We start from the raw sequence: 23,381 nt of genomic DNA, 5'->3' as shown, positions 1-23,381 counted from the left end.
GTGAGACCTAGTCTCTTGAACAATTAAAGACATGTTAACGTGGCTCTTGCTGTGAGCTGATAATGCTGATTTTAGCCCAAATGGTAGGACCTTGAATTGGTAGTGGGTGCCAGCTTCCTTGAAGCACATGAGATTGCAGTGTTTTGGGTGGATTGGGGCGTCAAAGTAGTCCTGGAGATCTAGGGCTGTCATGTGATACCCTTTGTTGAGAAGTTGAAATATATCTTAGAGTGTCACCATGCAGAAAGATTGCTTCTTTAGAAATGTGTTTAATGTCCTTAGGTCTAAGATAGGACACCTTTTCCTGATAAGGAAGAAATGGGATGGAAACCCATTCCTCTCCGTAGGTGTGGAATTAGTTCTATCGCTCCTTTCTTCCACATGATGGATATCTGCTTCAGGAGTTGCTTTAAGTGAAGGGCGTGGTCCTGTTGGTGGGTGTATGTTTTTTTTTATGAACTCGAGGGTGTGCCCCAGAGAGACTACATCGAGAACCCACCTGTCGGATGTTATATGGGATGACTGGTGGCAATGACTTGAGACTCGACCACCAATATGGGCTGGTGATGAATGGGGAGTAGTCTGTACCATGTGGGGGTCACTGTTTACTGTTGGAATCCCTGCCTCAGGCAGATAACTTTCCTCCGGCCACTGGTGTTTGTCTGTACTGTTGCTGTTGTGAATACTGTGGATGGTACTGTGTCTGGCCAGACTGATGTTTGTAGGGTTGTTAACCTCCTCTAAAGGAGTAAGCTTCACTGTCCCTGGCTCGCCAAAAGGGCCGCTTCCTGAACTGCAGATTCTTCAGGGACGTGGCATTTTCAGCCTTATTGGACTGAAGCGCATCGTCCACGTACTTGCCAAACAGCGACTGGGAATCAAAAGGCATGACTAATATTTTACTTTGTATCTCTGGGTGGAAGGAATTGCATTTTAACCTTCCTTGTTGGCGGAGTGCAACAGCTCCCACAAGCTGTCTGAACCCTGTGGAAGAGACATCAAGGGCACAGTCAATTATTTACACCGATATGCTTTCTCCCTCTTGCTAAATCTTACAATCTTCCAGTTTGGTCTCTTCTGGTAGTAGGTCAATGCAAGTGGAAATATCTGATCAGATTTGGTGGTCGTAACGGCATAAGATTGCATGGGGGTTTGCCACTCTAATGGTCATGGCCGCCATGAAAGAGAATCGCTTCTTGATGTTGTCTGGCCTACGACCATCTCTGTCCGGAGGAGTCGAAATTGGAGTAGACAGAGCGATGTTGGGCTGTTTGGGATACCACAGAGCCTGATTTTGGCTGGCCAATCAAACAAGTTGGAGAGCCATCTGGCACCTTCTATTTTTTGTTTTCTCTAGGGATTTTCATGGCTTTGAGAGACCTTCTTGCCAAATGAAATCAATAATAGGAAAATGACGAACAGATTTCTTGGTGGGCTCTCTGAAATCATAGAGGAAACAATCTGCTTGTTTAGTGAGAAGTTGAAGTTCAAACCTTTTAGCCACCCTTTCCATGAGTTTATGGAAGCTGCCAATACTGGTGGAGGTGCTGGGGGGGCGGGCGAGAATTGGGATAAGATAGCCATACCACTCATTCGGAAATGAGGCAGTGTCTTCTCCCTCTTCTCTCTCTTTGTCAGTAGAAGGAGCATCATCAGCTGTGACTGCGGGAGCGGAGTAGGAATTTGTGAAAATGTTATAGTTTTTTGGCGTTTGTGGGATAGCAGTGGTGGTCGAAGATGTTGGAAACCTGTGGTAATAATCTTGGAGCGTACTTTGCAAATTGCATACAAGAGACATAGGTGTTTGAATGAAGGGTTCTTGTAGTTGTTGACCTTGCACTGAATACTCTTCTTGGTATTGTTCGAAGTGATTTCTTGCAGTACAGTAGAGTTCCTCATGATAATGCTAGTCATCGTCATCAAATCCCGACATTTTACATTAAGTTGGGCTGGACTATGAGCCACTCTAAAGTGCCTTCCTTAATCAGAGTCATCCTCCTAATCCAATAGTTGTGCAGGTGGGCAGGGCTTTCACTTTACATGGAAAAGTGTGGGCTCCAAAAATTGTCTCCGTAGAAGACTTATACCCAAAAGTGATTAAGAATAAGGGAGGAAATGCAGGTTTTAGAGCTATTTTTGTTGTTGACGTCTTCGATTGATCTATAGTGACGGTTTCTTTTAGACTCCCTCATCGACAGTATCATAGTCGACGAGCCCACTGTGGACGGTATCACCGTTGATGGCTCTATCGTCGACGGTATATCGTCATCTGCTGCGGCAAAACCTTTAAATGGTGTGGCATTGGCAATGACAGTGTCGTTGTTGGAAACGTCATCGACATTAACTTAACCAGGGACGTCAACGGTAGAATCTTTGTCAACGGTGGTTTCAGTATTATAGCGTTATGATCGTTGTGGATGACAATGGTGAAGAGGAAACGCTCATAGGCGAACATGCTGTGGTAAACGTCAACGTTAAGGTCATCGTTGTAATCATAAACACTGTCATCGACAAAGTGGTCGTAGACTGAGCTGTTGCTTGACAAGAACATAAATGTAGAACTAGAAGGCTTATCAGGAATCTGGTTGTTGACGGTAAAGATTTTGAAGCACGCTTCTAATGAGCTTCTTTAAGGGAAGGATTGTTAGGCTCGGAATTAACATTTCCTGAGGCAATCTTTCCTGTTTTTGAAGGACGGTCCTCATGCCTCTTTAAGTGCCCAGAAGTGGTATGGTGAGACTTTTTTTACCACCTTAGAAGGTGGCTCTGAAGAGACTTTCTCAGCAGATCTATCTCGCTTGTTAGAAGTTGTGGTCTGTAAAGACTGATCACTTTCCTCCTCAGATAAAGGGCACTCCCTTGTTAGGTCGAGCATCAGCGCGCATGCGCTGTCTGCAAGACCTACTGTCATTACTAAAACCATTCTATTCCCACCTCCGGCATTCCGATGGCTCATGCCACTATCATTCTTCTTTGCAGCCTCCTGTTACGTTGTAGCAGCCGATACCTCATTTCCTTTCAGCCTTCCTTTTAGCTGAGGAGCACCGGCTAAGTACGGTGTTCAAACAGCATGCCTGCTTTATCTCCCATTTGGGAGAACTTTATTTTTTAATTGATTCTTACCTCGATGCTGCGTGTTTCCTTTTACTTTGTCTAACCTTTTAACTTACATTGGGCAAATTGAAGGTTTATTCTTTGCTTCCTGCCGCAATGACCTATTCACAGCTGAAGCCACACAGGAGGCTGCTCAGAGCATTTGCGATGCAATAGGTCTCGTATTAGTCAAAATGCGAGCTACTGACATTGCAGATGAAAAATCTTTTTTCATTTCAAAGTATGCAGGCAGTAGCATAATAAACAGAGAAATTCTTTTCACGAAGGAAAGGATGCAGTACCACAGGCTGTTACAAGTTGTCCCTAGAAGATCTTTAGATCTTTTATAGGTGTCCCAGGGGCACATAGTAACAGCCTGTAGTAATGAACCCTTTCCTTCGTGAAAGACATTTCTTTGCGTATTATGCTGCTGCTGGCATCATTTGAAATGGAAAAAAACGATTAGTATCTGCAATGCCAATAGCTCACATTTACATTAATACAAGTTCATAGCATTGCAAATGCTTATTTACCTCCCTGCCCTGCTGCTATTTAGGCAGTAGCCTCCATTTTAGTTCATGCTGGCAGTAACCCTGTTTCTGTGGATTCTGTCATTCATGGTACGTCCTATATATTGGATGGCTCGATTAAAAAAAAAAAAACATACCGGAACATGGAGGCAGAGAAAAAAGCAGGACTACAAATTTGTAGTGATTTCGAGGCATTGACTAACATAGTTGATAACATTGTCCAAAAAAGAAGACAGACAAAACGTATAAAATTAAATGCAACTTTGACAAACAGTCATGTAAATTGATTTCTTTTTTTTTGTTTCAAAGTATGGCAGCAGTAGCATAATAAACAAAGAATTTCCTTTCACGAAGGAAAGGGTCTAGTACCACAGGCTGCGACTAGGTGTACCTGGTCCTGCACCCTTTCCTTCGTGAAAGAAACTTCTTTGCGTATTATGCTACTGCTGGCACAATTTGAAATGTAAACAAGCATTTGCAATGCAACAGGTCTCGCATTTACCCGAGTTTGAGCTATTGGCATTGTAAATGACAATGCCTTTTATTTATGTTTTGGTTTTTGAAACATAAATAAAAGGCATTGTCATTTACAATACAAATAGCTTAAACTTGCATACATGTGAGACCTATTGCATTGCAAATGCTTGTTTTTAATTTTTGGAGCCATGATAAAAGTCTGTCTTCTGTATCTTTTAAGGTCTTCTGAGAAAAGGTGAGGCAGATTTTGCAGTCTCTCACGTTATGTTCCGGATGGAGGCAATATACATGAGTCAGGGCGGCGTGTGCTTATGACGGCGTGGTGCCGTCATGACTCCACCCACTCATTAATTCGCCCGCACAGGCGGGGAATTAGTGCCACGTAGGCGGAGCGGCAGAGGCATGACGGCTCCACGCCGTCATGAGCACACGGCTACCGTGACTCATGACGGCGTGGAGTCGTCATGAGCACGCAAGGGGTTAAGGGTCATCCTCGTGGATCCTCTATTTCCCCACAAGAGTCACAGGATCTGAATAATCTAGTTTTGGTTGGTTGGGACATGCTGTTCAGTCAGTGTATGTAGATATTTGAAGTAAATTCTTCTGAAGAGCTGGGTGAAAAACCAGTAGATTGAGCAGAGCTCAAGGAGACTCCCATCACACGAAGTGCAGTAGAAAACTCAAAGGATTCAGCCTCTCTTGGGAGTATTCTAGGTGTCGTTGCCTGACAGGCTAAATTTCATACTTTGGTCCTTTTTCAAAAAGAACACAAATAGAATATAATACTTACGGTTCACTGGCGTTATAGTCTATTGTAGTAATACACATTGCTTTATTATAGTACCGTGGGACTGCCACTTTGACGACGGGGTATGATTCAAGCATGTGAATCCAATACTGTTGAATATCCGGTAACAAAAGACAAATTATGTTCCATTATGTGGCACATTCTGTTAGAGATTCATTTAGCTATTTTGGCATTTTAACACATAATAATAATACATGGGAACATTTTTCACCTCAGGAGTATCCGACCGACTGCTGCCACCACCTTTATTATGAGCAGTTAACCTTTTCAAAGGATCTGCCACTGTGCGACACCGCCTGTGGTTCCTTTTTTTTTTTTTTCTATCTTTTGATCCATTTGAGCTACAAATATCCGCACAACCAATGCATTATATGGTGAATTATTAGGCAGATGCTTAAGGTCAAAATGCAGGAAACGCAGCAGCGGCACCACTGCATAATTCCAGTAGCCCTGCATATGTGACACAAAGATGAGGCACTGGAGAATACCCAGAGACATCATTGAACTGACCAAGTTATTAGACAAGGATTTAAAGCTACCATAGTTATAATCCTTTAGGCCAATAGGGGTATGATTGTGCTATTTGCTACAGTTCTTGGTGAAGGAGGATTTATATTGGGCAAAGAGATGTATCTTTAAACAACAGCACTCAGACAATGTGGATGGGGGAAGGGCAATGTCACAGTGATAACAGGTATTTAAAAGTTGCTCTATTATATTGTGTCCTCTCCACTGGCCATGGTTGGTGTGTTTGCTGGTATACTGATTAAATGTTGGTGTGTTTTTGCCTACTCAGTGGCTGATGCTGACAATGCGTGGTTGAAAAACGAGAAGTGGTGAGCCTGCCAAGACCACAACATGGCAGTATCCTGTGCATCCTACAATTGCCTCCCTTCTGTTCCTGAAAACAAGAGGACAAAAATAATCTTTGCACTATTATAACCACTATTTCTCTCCTCACTCCTCTTATTATGCAAAACGCTGCCTTCCTGTAGAGAATGATGCATACTTCTGTAGTGCCTTCATGCTTTCAATAACCCTCGTCCCTGCAAAAGGGGGAGGGTAAAGGCAAGCTTCTAACCCCAGGACCTGGGGCCAGCTCACAATGTGAATTATATTTTAGTGCTTTGTACTGTATTCTCTAATTTGGAGGGTGGAAGGAACGAAGTGGATAGAGATTTTATTTGGGGCAGGGGTGGAGTTAGTAGAATAAGCTGCTTTGTTTGAGTCGTGCCAAAAAGCTTTTGATGAATAAGGTCACTAATGGCCGTCAGTAATAAATCATTGCCTGTCTTATTCACAAGTTGGTCTTGCCTGAAATTATTGAACTCAATTAGCAAGACCATGCACCTGAGGTGAGAACACCTACAATAACACGTTGGTTTTGCTTTGATTCGCTTTATCAGTTGGCTGGAAGTCCTCATAGCACACAGGAGCTCTTGTGTCTTTCTCAGCACAGCATTAAACCAAAATGGATTCCTCTTTTGTCTTTTATGTTTGGTGGACTTGTAATGAGTGGCGCAAGAACTAAGGTGCAGGTGGCGCTGCAGCACCCCCATAACACCTGAAAGAGTTTAGATAGAGAACAAATAATAAAGAGCCCTTTCAAATGTGTTTTCTTATGGCAGCATTGGTTGTGTTTTCAAAAAAAGACTGACATAGTTGGTTGATTTTATTGGTCAGCACCCCGCAAGCTAACATTTGTTCCAGGATCAATGAGAATGCACACCATGATACACTTTAGTTTTTTAACTCTATTTTTACACATTGGGAAATGCTCTTTGTCTGTGAAATATCCCGCTTTGTGCAGTTGTAGGCAGACCTTTTATACTGCCTTTGGATATGCATATGACGCAATTTACATAGCTCAATAAAAGTGTGAAATTACTTCTTTATCATCACTGAAAGTGTATTTCTGGATGACGAAAGGATTTACCACAATAAAGTTTCTTTTTCTAGATCAAATAGTTTATAAAGTTATAGATACATGTATATGTGTGTGTGTGTGTGTGCGTGCGGGTGTGTGCGTGTGTGTATGTGTGTTTCTAACATAAGTTGCTGCAAATACACTGCATACTCCTTCCGTCTAGTGTTGGGCTCAGACATTTCCAGGTTGCAAGGTGTGCTTCAAGTCACAAGGTATAGTATGTCTCCTTCCTTGGAACAACACCTGGTGTCCTCCAGACCTGGGACCCACACCCATCTCACATACAGTTATTATTTGTACAAGGACACTATTGGGAACTAGCCAGGCCCAGGTAAGGTACCTCACAGTCATGGTCTAGCACTACAGGGCCATGAGTTAGGTGGCCCCACTGCCCTGTCCTTCCATCCATTGTCTACTCTAGCACTGCAAGTCCCAGGATAGGAGACCTCTACCCCCGTTGGACCTTGGCATCATGTTCCAGTGCTGTTAGGCCCAATTCCCACTCTGTGAGGCCTATGAGAAGGAGGCCTACTACTCTGTGTCTCACAGCCATGGTCTTTTGCTGAAAGGCTAAGGAGATGGACCCCTCCTGCAATAAGCTACATAGCTATGGGCTAGCTCTGTGAGGCCCAAGGTAGAAAAGCCCACTTTCATGGGCCTTTTAGCTCCTGCTTGGCGAAGCTCCCGCACACAACTACACCACGTGTATGCTTGACCCCATTTGTCCGGGACTCAACACTGCATATCGGCATGCTTACGGTTGCTGGATTAGCCCTCTCTGTTCAAGTGACCAGTTGTGACTCATTCCCTGAAAGGGCTGTAACAATAACATGTTTCATCTAAAACCCTTTGTTATGCTCAATGGGACCTCAAGTTAATTTGAATGATTTTGATGTGTTCACCAGATACAGCCAAGAGCTGCAGAGAACAATGATCAAAACAATCTACTAAGTGGTCATTAGATCGCCAAAGTGAGCTTCAGGCGCTCTCTGAGCACCCCCATACACCAACATTTTCCCAGATAAACTGGTTCTCTGCACCGTGCCTCTTACCTACCACAGGTGGTGATACCCATCCACATCAGCCAGACTACCAAGCTGCCGACATTCATTGCACCGCCTCACCCTTCTACAGAGGAGAGCCCCTCCGTTGAGGCCTAAGGTAATCTACTTTGCTTCTCAGCTGCATTCGCTCAGACAGATTCTCACAATACATATTCCCATACTTTGCCCCTTGGGGAAAATCATAAAGGAAGATGCCAGGTGTAACCACTGCAGGTTCTCTCCCACATTTGCCAGTAACACCGAAAACAGGTATCTGAAGGACAATACATACACAACTACCATTAAACTGTTTAGTATTAACTGTCATTCACTGGTACGCCATCATGCTGATATCCTTGATGACAACATGGATCAATTACCAGACTTAGTGTTTCGTACAGAAATCTGGCTAAACCAGACTACATATGCTGAATTAGCATTAGCTCTTCCGCCAGGTTACTGCATTAAAGGATGTGACAGACCCATGGGGGGCAGCCAACTGAAATTATCGACAACCCTTCTACTTGGTGTAGTATGACATCATGCTCTATCCAAGACCGCAAAAGGATGCTGCCTCAGCTTTATTTTAATCAAAAGTTTACCTTTTCGGATCTTTTGCTTTATAGACCCCTGGATCGACTCAAACATTTCAGGGACAGATTAATAGATTACACTTCTCAATTGGCACTCAAACTATCGATTTTAATATTATTGGCGATTTAAATTTACATTTCGATTACAATAATGGCAGCTATGGAATTGACTCAATTAGTGGTGGATATGAATATAACAGGGGGATTTCTTTGATCCTGTCTTTTGCAACCTATCCAACCATCAATATCCACCCCCACCCCGGTGACATGGTCAGACTATTATGTGTTACTCATGATTATCAACATCCCTAGTCACCAAGATTACCACTGCTAATTTCGTCATGAAAAGGCAGTGGCATAAACTGAACCTGGGAGGGGTGCTCTTGGCAAAACAATTTTCGTCTCCTGGGCTTCCCTGAGGGGTAAGAAAGCTCCAACGTAGAGCTTTTCCTGGAAGACTGGTTAACCACTATAGTATTGGCCAACCGGATTCCAAAGTTTTTTTCCATTGAAAGAGCACACAGGGTTCCTGGTCGCCCTCCTCCACGTCCAGTAACAGAACGCCTGCTCAACTATAGAGACAGGGATCTCCTACTGCAATAATTCAGAGCATAAGGCCCCAGGACCTATACCAGAAACAACATCATGATGTAACTGGGCTACACGGCTGAGGTCCAGAGACGTTGCAGCACCTTTGGAGCACTCAAGGCACAGTACGCACTCAGGGATTGACACATGTATTACTTTTTCCTGCCAAGCTTAGGGTTATAGATGCTGACACAACGCATTTCTTCCCTTCTCCGAAAGAGGATTGGGCATGCGCTCCAAGTGGTTACAAGACTATCTGGGATGGACTGGAGCTGATTCGCCGGGCAGGTCCAGAGGGTGGCACAGGCACTGAGTGCACTGACCCCGAACTCACTCCTATGAGGAACAAGCCTGCTAAGGAATGGGTACAGGTGGTAGCAGAGGTTTGCCTACACAGTGCCAACAGATTTCACGTCCTGGCCCCAGATATGGATCAAGAATCAGTGTTGGGAGCCCCCAGTTCTGTGACCTCAGATGGGGAGTCCACGATTGGGCTGGTAAGATCGCCCTGAGGGGAGGCCCCAGCTCTGTAACTTTCCATTGTTGGTGAGTGTAATAGACTGAGTTTATTTACGACGGGGATGGATGGGGGGAGGGGTCTGGATTGTAGGAGAGTAGGGTCTGCTTTCTATGTTCACCCCCACTTTTTGCTTTTGCTTTACTGGTTTTCGACTTAGATGTGGCTGTGGGCCTGCTAATCAGACCCACAGCCCTGCTGTTCTCTCTCTAAATTGATACTATGTACTTTAGGTGCATAACCCATTTGGATAGGATCACCTTATTGGCCCCCGTACAGTGTACCCTAGGTACCCAGGGCATAGGTGTACCCTAGGCCTACCAGGGGCTGCAGCATGTATTATGCCACCCCTGGCCTGGCCTTCCATTTTGACACAACTGGCTGATCACTCAGCTGGGGCAAGGTCGTGTAATCACCCCTTGCTTAGGTGTAGTATTCCTATACCTAACTTACATATAGACACATGTTTGAATAACAATATCCCGGCACTCCAAAGTTTACAGTTGCAATTTGTTTTGGTTATTAACCACAAGAGCATAGAACAGAATATTGTCAATGAGACTGGCTACAGAACAGATTAGGTCCTCGCAGTAATATGTGGAAAAGATAGATAGTTTAATTGCCAATTTTTACAAAAAAATGAAGGAGTCGCAATCGTAGAGACACTTCAGGAATAGCTAGTACAATTGTTAACAGAGATAACTAGTACAATGGGTGACAGTCAATATTTTTCATGACAAGAGACCATGTGGTCTCCAAATCTTAGTCCAGAAGGATAACAGCCGACACGTGTTTCGTCACGTATAGTGACTTCCTCAGGGCTGCAGAAAAAATATCAAAATCTTAATTGACTGAATAAAATACATCTTGCAATTGATACATTCATTTTTTCTAGTTTTTGCTAATCTTAAAAAGATTTATTAAAAAATGGAGATTCATAAGATGAAGAATGGGAAAAAAGGAAAAACCCAAGAAAGAATCAATGTGGATTAAGAAAGACTACTAAGTATGTGATAAGTTATAGGAGTGATGTCTAAAGATCAGAAATAAGTAAGGAAAGAAAACAATATAAAAGGAGAATTATTGTTTATTCCATCACCATACCAAGTGTGAAAAACGTAGATCATTTAGTAAGAGCAGCTTGGTGAGTATCTCAAGTCAAGCATAGATACTAACCTTTTAATATAAGTTAGTGAAGATAATATGAGTAACAGTCGTTTGTTTAAACTTGTTCCCAAAGAGATTTCCAAAAACTCCAAACAAGAATAAGGGAGATTCTGTGTAAAGTTCAAAAGAGAGTTGCGTTACAGATAGACAAATGACAAAAAACCAATTGAAATTAAAATGTAAGGCCGGTTAGTAGATTTAAGTATTTGAATTGGGAAAAACGAGAAGAGAGTAACTCTCCCGTAATTATTACCCTTATAGTTTGTTTATAGATATTGTCTGTTTCCTAAGAAGTGGTTCTGGTGCTTTTACACCTTGTCTTGAAGATTATAGAGTCTCCATCAGTTGTAACTAATATAAGTAAAAAACAAAATGACCCACAGCCCTGCTGTTCTCTCTCTAAATTGATACTATGTACTTTAGGTGCATAACCCATTTGGATAGGATCACCTTATTGGCCCCCGTACAGTGTACCCTAGGTACCCAGGGCATAGGTGTACCCTAGGCCTACCAGGGGCTGCAGCATGTATTATGCCACCCCTGGCCTGGCCTTCCATTTTGACACAACTGGCTGATCACTCAGCTGGGGCAAGGTCGTGTAATCACCCCTTGCTTAGGTGTAGTATTCCTATACCTAACTTACATATAGACACATGTGTACCTATCAGTCACTCCTATGGCAGGCCTTAACAATCCTGGAGGCAGAGTGCTTGGTAACATGTGAGATGGTACTCTAGCATGAGCTGAGCCTGTCTGCAGCTTTCGGAACCATGTCCTTATAGCTGTTCTATGATATAGCCTACCATATACTCTTAAAGTGCCTTATAATCTTAAACGGTTATGGTAACTATGGTTTGGCTTTATCGAAACATGTCGTGTAAGGTGTCTAACACTGTGGAATAATAGCCCCATACCATTTCTGGACATGAGGATATTATTCCCCCCTTCTAGAGGGAAAGACATGTTAAAATCATACTTCACTGTTAGCCTCTGACCAAAGCCTCAGCATCACAAAATGGATGCTGCTGCCACGACACATGTCTGACCTCCTGCTGCTGGGAGTGATCCCAGCCAGGGAGGCCTGGACAATAGGTTTCCTGCTTGGGGAGGTGCTAGCACCTCCCCAGACAGCCTTTAGTGTATTGGGGCAGGGTGGGCTGAAAGGAATGAGACATGCCTGGGGGACACAAGGTGTTCCTTGCATAGTCCAGTTCAAACCGGCGCTGGGGCACTCCAGCCCCAGCTCTGGCGCGAAACTGGACAAAGGGAAGTGGGTGTAACCACCCCCACCCAGGTCCCACCCATAAGGCGTGACCTAGCAGGTATCCCAGCCCCCCAGATTAGTATAAGAGTGGGAGTTGGGCCTCAAGACTTTAGATTATCCTGAACCTGCAAACTTGAACAGAAACTCTGGACCTTCGACATTCGATGAAAGAAGAAGACTGAAGAATCTCCCTTGTGGCCAAGGAGTGGCTACCCTGTGCAAACAGGCACCATCAAGAGACTACCCTTTGATTTGCCCAAGTTCTACGAGGAACCGACTGCAGAGCCCGACCAGAGCCTTGACTTCCAGACTTCTCCGACCCTGATCCACATCCACAGCAGAGCTGAGATCCGTGGAGGCGACGAGAGACGTGGGACCGGCTACCTGGGAAAAGTGGCTAGTATCTTCAAGCGCAGCTTCTGAGGCACCCTCGAAGTTGTGCACCGGGGATTGAGAAGCCCCAACCCCAAGCACCATCTGCACCGAAGATCAGCCCCCCCACACTCCACGAGTTCTGCGTGGGGCCCTTCAGCATTTTCCTGCTTGCCGCGTCTGTCCGGTTGCTTACCCGCTGGCTAGTGGCCTTTGTGACGACGCACCCTGAAATCTTCATCGCTGGTTTGGCTCCTCCAGACTGGCTCCTGCTCCTTTGAAACAGAGAAGCATCCCAGACCTTCCTGGTCTGCACCAGAAGCAAGTCCTCCGTTCTGCGTGGGTTCCGCTTGCCAAGGCTTGGTGAGTCCTAGTCCAACTTCGACGCCGCCGACAGCAAGAGCCTTCGTGGGACAGCTCGCCTCCTGGTCCTGGTTGTCCTCGACGCTTCCTGGTCCTCGTGGCTGCAGCGACAAGCTTCACCTTCACCTGCAATCTTCACGACATCGCCTGGTTCCTTCCTGGTTCCACGTGGTCACTGGCTAGTGACCTTGACTCTGTCCCTTCTGCTTGCAGGTCTCCTCTCTTCTTGATCCCAGCCTTGGGATCCACCGGACACTCTTCACTGACTGCCTGTCAGCATCTTTCTTCAGGCATCCATAGGAGTCGACGACGAAACCCGACGCAACTTCACCCCTATGCACCCGCAGCCTGTGGGCTAGGTAACTTGGGTACTCCGGTGCTCATCAGGATAGTGACTATCCTAGTGTCTAGTTTTCCAGTCTCGACTTCCTAGCTACTCCGGAAGTGTCCTAAATCTATCGATTTCTAAACTGTACTATTGCTATTGACTTTTACGCATTACGCGTGAGTGTTTCCACTCTGCACCTGAATCCCGTGGGCCTCCCACTTCCTAACCTTTGGTAGTATACTGTAGCCCCAGCGATTCCCTAGGCCTAGGCCTATCCTATTTCCGTGACAGTGGTCCTTATACCACTTACTTAGTATATGGTTTGCGTGGCCCCTAGGGCCTAACTGTATTACTTACCTGTGTGACTTAATGTATGCTTAAATAAGACTGTGTTGTACTTACCTCTAATCTCATAAAGAGTGCTGAGGGTTTGACTAGAATAAATACACTTTATTTTATATATATATCTGTTGTGGTGTCCTTTCATTTGGTATTCAAGGGATTATATATGGTATCACAGCTGGCTTCACATGCCATTCAGAGTTTAGCCTAAGACTGCTCTTGTCCATGCTACCACTAGGATAGCTGGTCTATAAGGTTGACTTTACAACCAATCACCATAAGGGTATTTGGACTGATATAAGGTGTACACTAGAACTAGTGACATCATACATCAGGCCAACTTCTCACATGGATATCCCTTGACACACGTTTACTATGTTGGGAACTCTGTACTATACGAACTCCCAGGAGGACCAGATTGTCACAGGTTCTTCTGACACATAGTTCTTGGTCCAACCCTCCCGAGACTTCTGCAAGGTCTGTTTGGCACTAAGGGCACATATTAGTTACTTACTGCACTGTCACGATTCCTGTTAGCATTCAAGCCAAGTGTGAGGAATTTATTGTTATGTTAAAGTTTTTGTTTTTTGCTAGGACTGGGCGGAGCAGCACTTGTGAATATATGGAATAACACAGAGAGAGGGTACAATAAAAAGTCTGAGCCTCGGGCAGGTACACCATGCACATGGCTACCACATACAATGTACTGATCTGGAATATCAGAGGCATGGCGGCCGATAAGGCGACACAGGATATGGATGTACTTTAGACGTAGGCAAAATCATATTGCTTGCCTCCAGGAAACACACCTTACGGCCACAGAGCTAGACAAAGTATCCAGGCACTGGAGTGAACAGGTGTTTGGCACAGGATATTCCGCCTATGTTTGTGGGGCCCAGGATTCAATAGTGCCCTACGTGCAGAGTAGACCCCGATGACCACTATGTGCTATTAGAAGGTGCACTAGATAGTCTGCCTCTCTCAGTGGTCTCATTGTATGCACCAAACATGCTACAGGGTCATTTACTTCACACACTTTGTCACTAACCCTGCCTTTCAATCCTCTGGCACTGAGATTATGGAGAGGGGATTTCAATTGTGTGCACAACGTCGACATGGTTCGCTCAATACTCCCCCTCCCAGGGACACTGGGCATCCAAGCGACTAGGCACTTTAGGCAATAGACAACTGCAGTGCAGCTACACAATATCTGGCGGATGGGTCACCCGGGGGAGGCATAATACTCACACAATGTCCAGGCCACCAGGTACACACTCGATTTGATTATATCCTCTGTAATGCAGAGTTCTGGCCTCGGGTGATCAGTTCTGAATACCAGGGCCAGACACCGTCTAGCCACTGCCCTCTCAAAGTTGCCTTTCGCTGGGGAGAGGTCAGGGCGCAGATACTAAATTGGTGCCTGCAAACTGAGACCCTTCTCGACAAAGCATATTGGGACACTATTAGCACCTACCTGTTTCATTGTTTAGTAGAAAATACGGGATCCGTGGACTACAAAGTTATAGAACGGGACGCAGTGAAAGTTGTCATGCAAGGCCACTGTATTAGACCAAGTGGGGTGCGGTCCTCACATGATTCATAACGTCTTAGAATTTGAGGCTTGCCTGTGGGCAACCGAATTGGAGGCGGTGACGCAGCTCAACACGTCTGACACAGCTTCCGAATAAATACAGAGAAGAGTCTCGCCACCTGAGAAACTTCAGCTAATTCCTGTTTGGCTCACCAGCATGCAGACAGTGGAAAACCGGGATGCACTGTGGCATGACTGTTGCATTCGCAATACCGATGACTCTTTTAGGAGTGATTAGTAATCTGGCTGGAGACTTTGTGAACACACAGGAGCACATAACTGAGGTCTTTGTCCACTACTATGAGGTACTCCATTCCACTCCTCCAGACGCTCCCTAGGTTAAGTCCAGAACTATATTTCCCTGCCTGACTCCCCTGTAATTACAGAAGCTGGAACACCCCTTACAAATCGAGCCAATATAGACGGGAATACTTCAGATGGCCCGGAACAAAGTCCTGGGAACTGACGAGTTCCATCTGGAATATTATGCGATGTTCATGGCTGCCTTTATCCCCAAACTACTGACGGTCTGGAGGCGCACCAACAGGCAATGCTGGCTTGTTCCTTACAAAAAACCCTCATAGTGGTGTTGCACAAACCAGGTAGAGATCCTTTATAGGTGAGTACTTATCGCCCATTATCAGTGTTCAACAGTGATTATAAGACTTTAAGCAAGGTACTCAGTAATAGGCTGCTCCCATTGCTTTGAACACTGGGCTATCCTGTGGATTCATTCGCCACGGGACAACTTACTAAAATACGCGTCGATTGTGTCACATTATGGGAAAAGTCGAAGAGGCTAAGTAGCTCCCCGTGGCGTCTTCATAGACTTTGAAAAAGTATTCGAAACCCTAGGGATATTGTATTTGCAGCTTGTTGGAGGTTGGAGTCCCAGTCGCACACCACTATCACCAGGTGCGAGACCCGGGGCTCCCCACTCAACGTTAGGCCAAGTAAGGACACCGTTTGAGATAGCATTGCCCACCCCCTTAGTAGCCTGGCACGAGCAGCCAGGCCTATCTCCAAGGCACGAGTGTACATTATGTGCCACCACGCCCACAGCAACCCACTGGTGACACCACAAATGGACTCCACACGAGTTTGATGAAACGAGTATAAACTTTATATAAAAGAATATACGATCAGACAACACGATACAAAAGCAAACATATAATAAAGGGTAATATTCATTCCGGCTGGTTGGTAGGTTCAAATCCCAACCACCGCTTTCACAATGCTATACTGGCCGTAATGCTAGAATCACACACGTTGCAATGAACAAACAATAGTGCGCTGCCTAACGATACAATCATGTGCTGGGCAAAGGATAAATAATACAATGCGCAACAATCCACCCCTGTACCCTGCAAGGGGAGAAATAATGCAATGCGTACCGCTACAATCATGTACTGCGCAATGAAGGAATAATGCAATGCATCACACCCCAATCACGTACTTTGCAATGAAGAAATAATGCAATGTGCACTGCTACAATCATGTACGTTGCAATGAAGGAATAATGCAATGCGTAGCTACAATGATGTACTTTGCAATTAAGAAATAATGCAATGCGGGCCGCTACAATCCGGTACTTTGCAAGGGAGAAATAAAGCAATGTGTAGCACTACAATCGTGTACTTCGTTATGCAGAAATAATGTCGGGCATCATAAGACAGTTCGGCAGTTCGTTAGCAGTAATATTGGCAATGTGTATTACGACAGTCAGTCTCTTCGATAACAGTTGCCCCCCACACGGATCAACGATGACATACAGTACAGCTTCTCACTCGGGCCCCAGTACTGCCACTCCTTTGGTCAGTACGGGCCCCAATCTGAGCCGAAGCAAAGGCTTACATTACCAGAAGAACTGAGAGGATGAGAGAGTGTCCCTCCGAGCTCGCACCCCGCCCAGGCAATGTTCCACGTTACCTGGGGGCACGACCCCACTCTCCTCCTTCCACAAACTGGACCTTCCGTGTAGAACTTTCTCAAGGGGCCTCAGCGGCTCGGCCTGGCAGCTCTGCTCCTCCGGGGCTGCAAGTCAGGGTCGCGACTGTTAGGAAGGACTCAGGCAGCCGCAGGGCACACGTACCCCACACCTCTGAGATTGCTATACTCTGGGTGCACGTTCACCACAGCAACATCCGGGTCTCCTCTGGCACAAAGCCACACACACAACGCTGATGGGACTTCACGTTGACTCCGAGTGCATGCTCACCAGGTACTCCTTCCTGCAGTCTCAGTTGGCACCAAATCCCACACACCGCGCTGCAGAGATTCACTTTCTTCCGGTGTACACGATGATCAGCCGATCACCTTCACAGTCCCAGGTTGCACCAAATCACACACGCTGTTTCACTGAGACTTACTCCAACTCCTGGTGCCCTGATATCCAGGCGCTTTTCACCAACGCCTTCGGCCGTGCCTCGACACGCCCGCCGTGTCCGAGCCTCACTTCTCCTCCGGTGCACTCGATGACCAGGCGCTCTTCACTAGTGCCTCCGGTGAACCCCAACACGCACCCTGCGCGTCCGAGAGTCACTCCGCTTCCGATGCACGTGTTGACCAGGCATTCCTCACCAACACCTCCTGTGCACCACGACACGCACCCTGCTCGTCCGAGACTCCCATCACCTCCGATGCACACGCTGACCAGACGCTCTTCACCAACGCCTGCAGTGCACCACGACACGCACCCTGCGCGTCCAAGTCTCACTTCACCTTCGATGTACACCTTGATCAGGCGCTCTTCACCAACACCTACTGTGCACCACGACACACACCAAGCGCATCTGCGTCTCACTTCTCCTTCGTGTGTCCAACATCACAGGGTACACCTTCTGAGGGTCTCAATACTCTCTCACCGTGTCGCTTGAAACCTCTCCAGAAACGTTTATGTTCCTGTGTTTCCAAATTGGGAGCCAGCTCACCTCAGGCCCTTGGGGTTACAAGACACAGCAAAAAGCACAGTCTTTTTCAAGCAGGGGGACCCAGGCGCATGAAGCACAGTCCCAACAGCCTCTTCCTTGGTTAAAACAGCAAACTGCAGACCAGCCCCAGATCACGAAGCAAGACTTGGTCCTTCCCAGCAGTCTCTTCAGTTGTTCCTTCCTTAGCAGAGGTTCCTCTTGACCACGAAATGGGTCCAAGCCTCTTCAGTCTCAATCCATTTCTATTCCAACGTTCAAGGGCCTCAGCTCTCATAGTTATCCCCCTAAATGTCTTTGAAGTTTGTTGTGCTCAGGGGTCCCTGACCCCTGCCTAAATCAGGTCTGGGTGTCTTCCTCCCAGTGTCACCTTTCTCCCTTTGATACTGGGGGTCTGGATCCTTAATCACTCAGCTGGTGATGGGTCAATTGTTTTATAGCTGCAACTCAGGTCTCTTCACCTCCCGGGGTTTCTCCTACGCCCCCTCTCCAGATGCAGGTCAGCCTGGTGCCATCTCACCTCTCCCCTCTCAGAACCACACAGTCAATCCACATACAGAAGAGACACACAGAAATGCCTAAAGCACAAAATTCAGCCACTTTCTTAAAGAGTGGCTTCTGAACACACAGTGACAAAACCACTTTCATAGAAAGATGTGTTATGGCACTGTGAATTCATACATACTAAACTTCACCTCTCCATTTTAGTCTTATGGGAAACAAGGATAACAAACGCAATACCCAGCCTCCCCCATTCTGTCCTATGGGCAGGATGGCCTTTCCCCAGTGAAAAACGAAATGGAGTGTTTTTCACTTTCAGGACATATCACACACCTCAGTATATGTCCTTCCTTTTACCTACAATGCACCCTGCCCAGGGGATACCTGGGACCTACCACAGGGTGCCCACTGTATACGCAAAAGGGAAAATAACGCCTGACAAGTGGTTGCACTTGTCAGGACAACATGCTAACTTAGCAAACTGCGCGCAGGCCCTACACTGCAGGCCTGAGTTCCCTTCTCCACGCATCCTTGCATTACTAGCCCTGGCACACACGGTGTACATCCCCATGGACTTTACTTGTAAGGCAACATACTATTCATGGCCAACCAATTACCGTTACAATTTACACAGGGAACCCTTGTACTTTGACACTGATCAGCAGTGGCTAAGTACCAAAAGCATCTAAAAGCAAAGGAGGTAGAGACAAAAAGTCAGGGGTAATCATGCCAAGATATGGCAGGTCTAACACTGCTAGTGTTGGAGGCCCTAGGGATGGGACCAGTGTTTCTATGGTCGGTCAAATTGCCCTACACAGCACCGAGAGCCAGGTTGATAACAGGACACCAAATATCCTAGCAGTTTGAGATTGGCAGAGGCACACACCAGCGCTTTTCATTGTCGCCCACAATGTTTGCATTGGCCATGGAGCCGCTGGCTGAACTACTGTGAGCGGGGGGGGGGGAGGAGGGGGGGGGGGCTCAGACTGGGGCATAGTGGTGTGACCGGTCTGGCATACAGTCTCTGTGAGAAGCAAGCCTGGTATATGATGTCCACTAATGTAAGTGGGCACCTTGCACCGGTGCAGACAACCCTTATGGTTATATAAGAGGTCTTCGAAAGCTTTTTAAGTGGTAGCTGTGGAGAGCGATCTTCAGGCTTAGTCCAGAAGTGTAAAGCAGCTTGTGTTACCAGAATGCAAGCTTATAGTACAGATTAAGTGAAAAAGAACCACACTAAGTAGTTATATAACTAAGTATTTATTATATAATACTCTCTAGTAGGTTCCAATATCTCTAACATGGAGACAAACACAATGCACACAATACTTTAGCAAAGAAACACAATAGATGGCACTAAATACCACAGGGGGGGACCAAACCATATACTAAGAAAGTTGTATAAGAACCACGACTCGGATCACGACAGGGTTGAGAGGACGAGTGCTGGAACCACCCAAAGTGAGTAGATAGGGACCCCACAGAGAGCATGTGCAGTGTGGAAACACGACTGTGTGCTGCGTACAACTCTAAATGCAAGTCGCAGTTGGATTTTTAAAGATTAAGGACCCTTCCCTGTGGACCCTGAAGAAAACCCATGGAATACAGAAGGTTGGAGAGGCACCCCACCCGTGGATACCATAGTACCCATATTACCTGCACCAGGGAAGCCAGTTGCATGTGTGTGAAGTGGTATCGGAAACCGCAGTTGACCCCAATTGAGGACTTCAGGAAAGTGCCGCTGTGCAAGGAGGAAGACATGTGCGGTGGAATCCGAGGCGGAATTCTTGATGAGAGGTACCCGCAAGCAGAGGGGACAGAGTCTGTGTCACTCAGAAGTGACCATGAGACTTGGAAGATAAATGCCCTCCGATGTCGGGTGTTGCAGGATGGATGACAAGGACCTTGACTCGGCAGCTGTGAGGACCAGGTGAGGGGTCGGTGTTCGGCGGGAGCACCAACAAGCCTTAGAAAATGCAACCAATGCATCAAGGAATCAAAGAAGAAGCAACATCGAGATCAGCAAGATCCAGGGGACTCACCAACAGCAGGGGAGTCAGGGCATGCCCGAGCAATCAGTGGAGCCCAAAAGAAACAAGTATGACCCTCAAGTGGACCCACAGGCCAGAGGCACTGGTGTCACGAAAGGAACTCAAGCACCTCACCAAAAGATGATGCATGCCACGATGTACACAGTGCGGTGCAGCTGAAGATTCTGGTCACTGGAGGTACTCGAGGTTGGGGCTACTTGGACCCCAAAGAGCTTCTTGCAAGGAAGCCAACAAGCCTTTGCATCTGCAAGTTGGACACAGTACACAGGGGTTTGGTTTTTGCAACCCTACAAGGGATACTGGCCTCAAACTTGGTGAGAGGGAAGGGCAGGACCTGTGGATAACCACCATCTGTGTGCAGAGCACACAGAGTCCGGAGGAACTAAGGATCTGCAGACCGGTCGACTTACAGTGTCTCCGAATGTAGGGGAGTGACTCCTTCACTCCAAGGGAGATTTGTTCAAGTGTTTTTGATGCTTCACAGGCCTTGGATGGTTCCTGTATGATGCACAGGCACAGACGATGCAGCACACTGGAAGGAAGACGAAGTCAGGCCCAAACAAAGTCCAGCCAAGTCTAGAGTATAGACGGTAGAAGTAGAAGTGGTGTCTGGTCTGAATCTTCTCCCACGACGAATCTTGGGACCTACACCCAGGTATGCCCCCAAGTACCCTAGGGAAAGGGTAGGGAGGATTCAGGAGACCCTCCCAGGGGAGGGTCTGGACAGAGGGGAGGTTACTCTCATGTCCTTTGTCCAGTTTTGCGCCAGAGCGCGAGTCAATGGCTTCTAGAACTGGTTTAAACTGGATGATGCATGGGGACACAAAGTGTGCCCTTCATGCAGACTTTCTGGAGCTGGCAAGCACACCCACTAGTTCCAAATAAACCAAATCCTGTCTGGGAGGAGGGGCGCTAGGTGGCGCATGTACGGAATGGCCTCCACAGCATGAGGCTCCCGGTGATATAATCCGGCAACAGATCCTCTTCTCCTGCCCACAGTCGCCCCTGAGGGACGGATATCGGTTCCTGATATACAGGGGCCGACTCGGAGGAAGTTTCAGCCGGTTTGGCGCCCGGCAGTGAATGGTGGCGGCTGCGATCGCTTTGACCGGCACGAAGCTTGGATCGGCTGGTGCGGGGACCCGTTAGACCTGCCCTACGCTAGACCGCGGAGCCCTCGAGGCACACAGGCCTCACATTGCGTGCTGAGCACGCCTGAGCTGGGGCGCTTGCGGCTCAAAGGGGCGACTATACAGAGAACGGTCAGGGTGGCTGAGTGGCCGCCCACACCCAGAAGCTTTACTAAGGTGGACAACACAATCAAACCACCCCACGCTAATAAAGGAGCAGCAACATGTAGAGGAAGGGGAGGAGAGTTGCCGAAATCCTTCGTCGCATGGAGAACCGGGGCCGTGGGTTGCTGCTGTCTGACCTCCTGCCCCGGGGGGGCGTGGCGGCCCTCAGCTGGTGGGCCTGCTGATCTGCGGCCTTTGGTGAGTGCCTCGTGGGATGGCTGAGTCATACTGCATGCTACGGCGCTGAGGGCCTGAGGTGTGGAGGAGAGAGATTCGGACGCTTCGTGAGTAGGGCTGCCTGGCGGTGAGGGCAGGGGAGGATTGTGAGGGCCCGCCGCTACAGGACCTTCCGCATGTGGACATACCGCTATATTTGCGCTGGCGCAAGGCTAAAGTGGCGAGGGTGGAACGGGATGGCAGGTTGGTGTCTTTGAGCCCCCCTGTTTGCAGTGGATGAATCGTTGCTGTCCTTCGTGACCTATGGTGGCTGTGCTGAAGAGGGCTGCGCCTACTGTGGATGGAGGATCACCCACTGCTAGCCCTATAGGCTGACGCTCACTGAGCAGTGCGCGCATAGTGGAGGGTGCAGAGAGATCGTCCATGAGTGCTCGCTGATGGTATGGACATGGTACCCTGAAGCTGCTAACGACACGAGTCTCGACAAGGCTGCAGGATAGCACTGTGACCCTGTGCAGTGGAAGCGCAAGGAAGCTTGGGCACCGAAATCGACATCGCCTCTGGTGCCGTGGCCGGTAAAGTATATGCCGGCGCTTATTCTGCAGGTGCGACGCGCTGCTTAGACACTGAGGCCTGGTTGGGGTCTGACGTGACACACTGCCCTGAGTAGGAGACAGCTGACCCACCCAGCTACAGTACTGAATACACACAGCCTACCAGGCGCAACACGTTGCTGAGCTGAACGACTTGACCGTGCCCAAGGATACCCCCCTGTTGCACCTTCATCATGGGGAAACCGGATGCCAGGCAGCCTCGAATCCACTTTGAAGATAAAAAGAATGTCAAATCTAATCTGGAGGGAGATGAGGCTGGCGCTGTAGGTACCACTAGGGAACCCCCTGCTGCACCGGAGGCTGATATGAAAACCATATTGCTTGAGGTTCGACAGGGTATCACAGCGTTAGCCGACAAGATGGACGGGATGAATGCCCGCATGGACAGCATCGTCCACAAACTTGATGGCCACGAGGAACGGATTAAGGAAACCGAACGCCGCATAACGGACGCAGAAGACACTAATATGCACATGCAGAGTATAGTGGCCCAAATGGACAAGCTCTTGAAGGTCATAGCCGCCAAAAATGAGGACATCGAAGCGAGGAGCCGACGGAATAACATAAGAGTTCTGGGTATTCCGGAAACCACCAACACAGGCAAGATGGAGTTATACATTGAGAGGCTTCTGCTGGCGGTGGTGGGGGCGGAGGCCCTTTCCTCTCAGTTCGTGGTAGAGCGGGCGCACCGCTCGCTGGGCCCCAAACCCCCCCGTGGGGAGCCCCCCACGCCCTATTATAGCGCGTCTCCTCAACTACAGGGACCGTGACGTGGCCCTCCGGGCGGCGCGGGAGCAGAAGCAGTTACACTAT

At 47.4% G+C, this 23,381-nt stretch overlaps 1 protein-coding gene across 2 annotated transcripts in view; it reads left to right on the top strand.

Moving 5' to 3' along the window:
* LOC146813822 (calpain-1 catalytic subunit-like) overlaps window positions 1-6,211 on the top strand; it is a 652,425-nt gene extending 646,214 nt beyond the window's left edge. For both annotated transcript variants that reach the window (XM_085610279.1, XM_085610278.1), the window contains one exon: window positions 5,705-6,211. In XM_085610279.1, coding sequence (XP_085466405.1) covers window positions 5,705-5,731 — 27 coding nt within the window. In that variant the 3' untranslated portion in view covers window positions 5,732-6,211. The remainder of the gene's footprint in view (window positions 1-5,704) is intronic.
* The last annotated feature ends 17,170 nt before the right edge of the window (window positions 6,212-23,381 follow it).

This window comes from Triturus cristatus, chromosome 6, assembly GCF_964204655.1.
Source record: "Triturus cristatus chromosome 6, aTriCri1.1, whole genome shotgun sequence".
Taxonomy (NCBI): Eukaryota; Metazoa; Chordata; class Amphibia; order Caudata; family Salamandridae; genus Triturus; species Triturus cristatus.
This window is presented reverse-complemented; position numbering and strand designations above follow the sequence as displayed.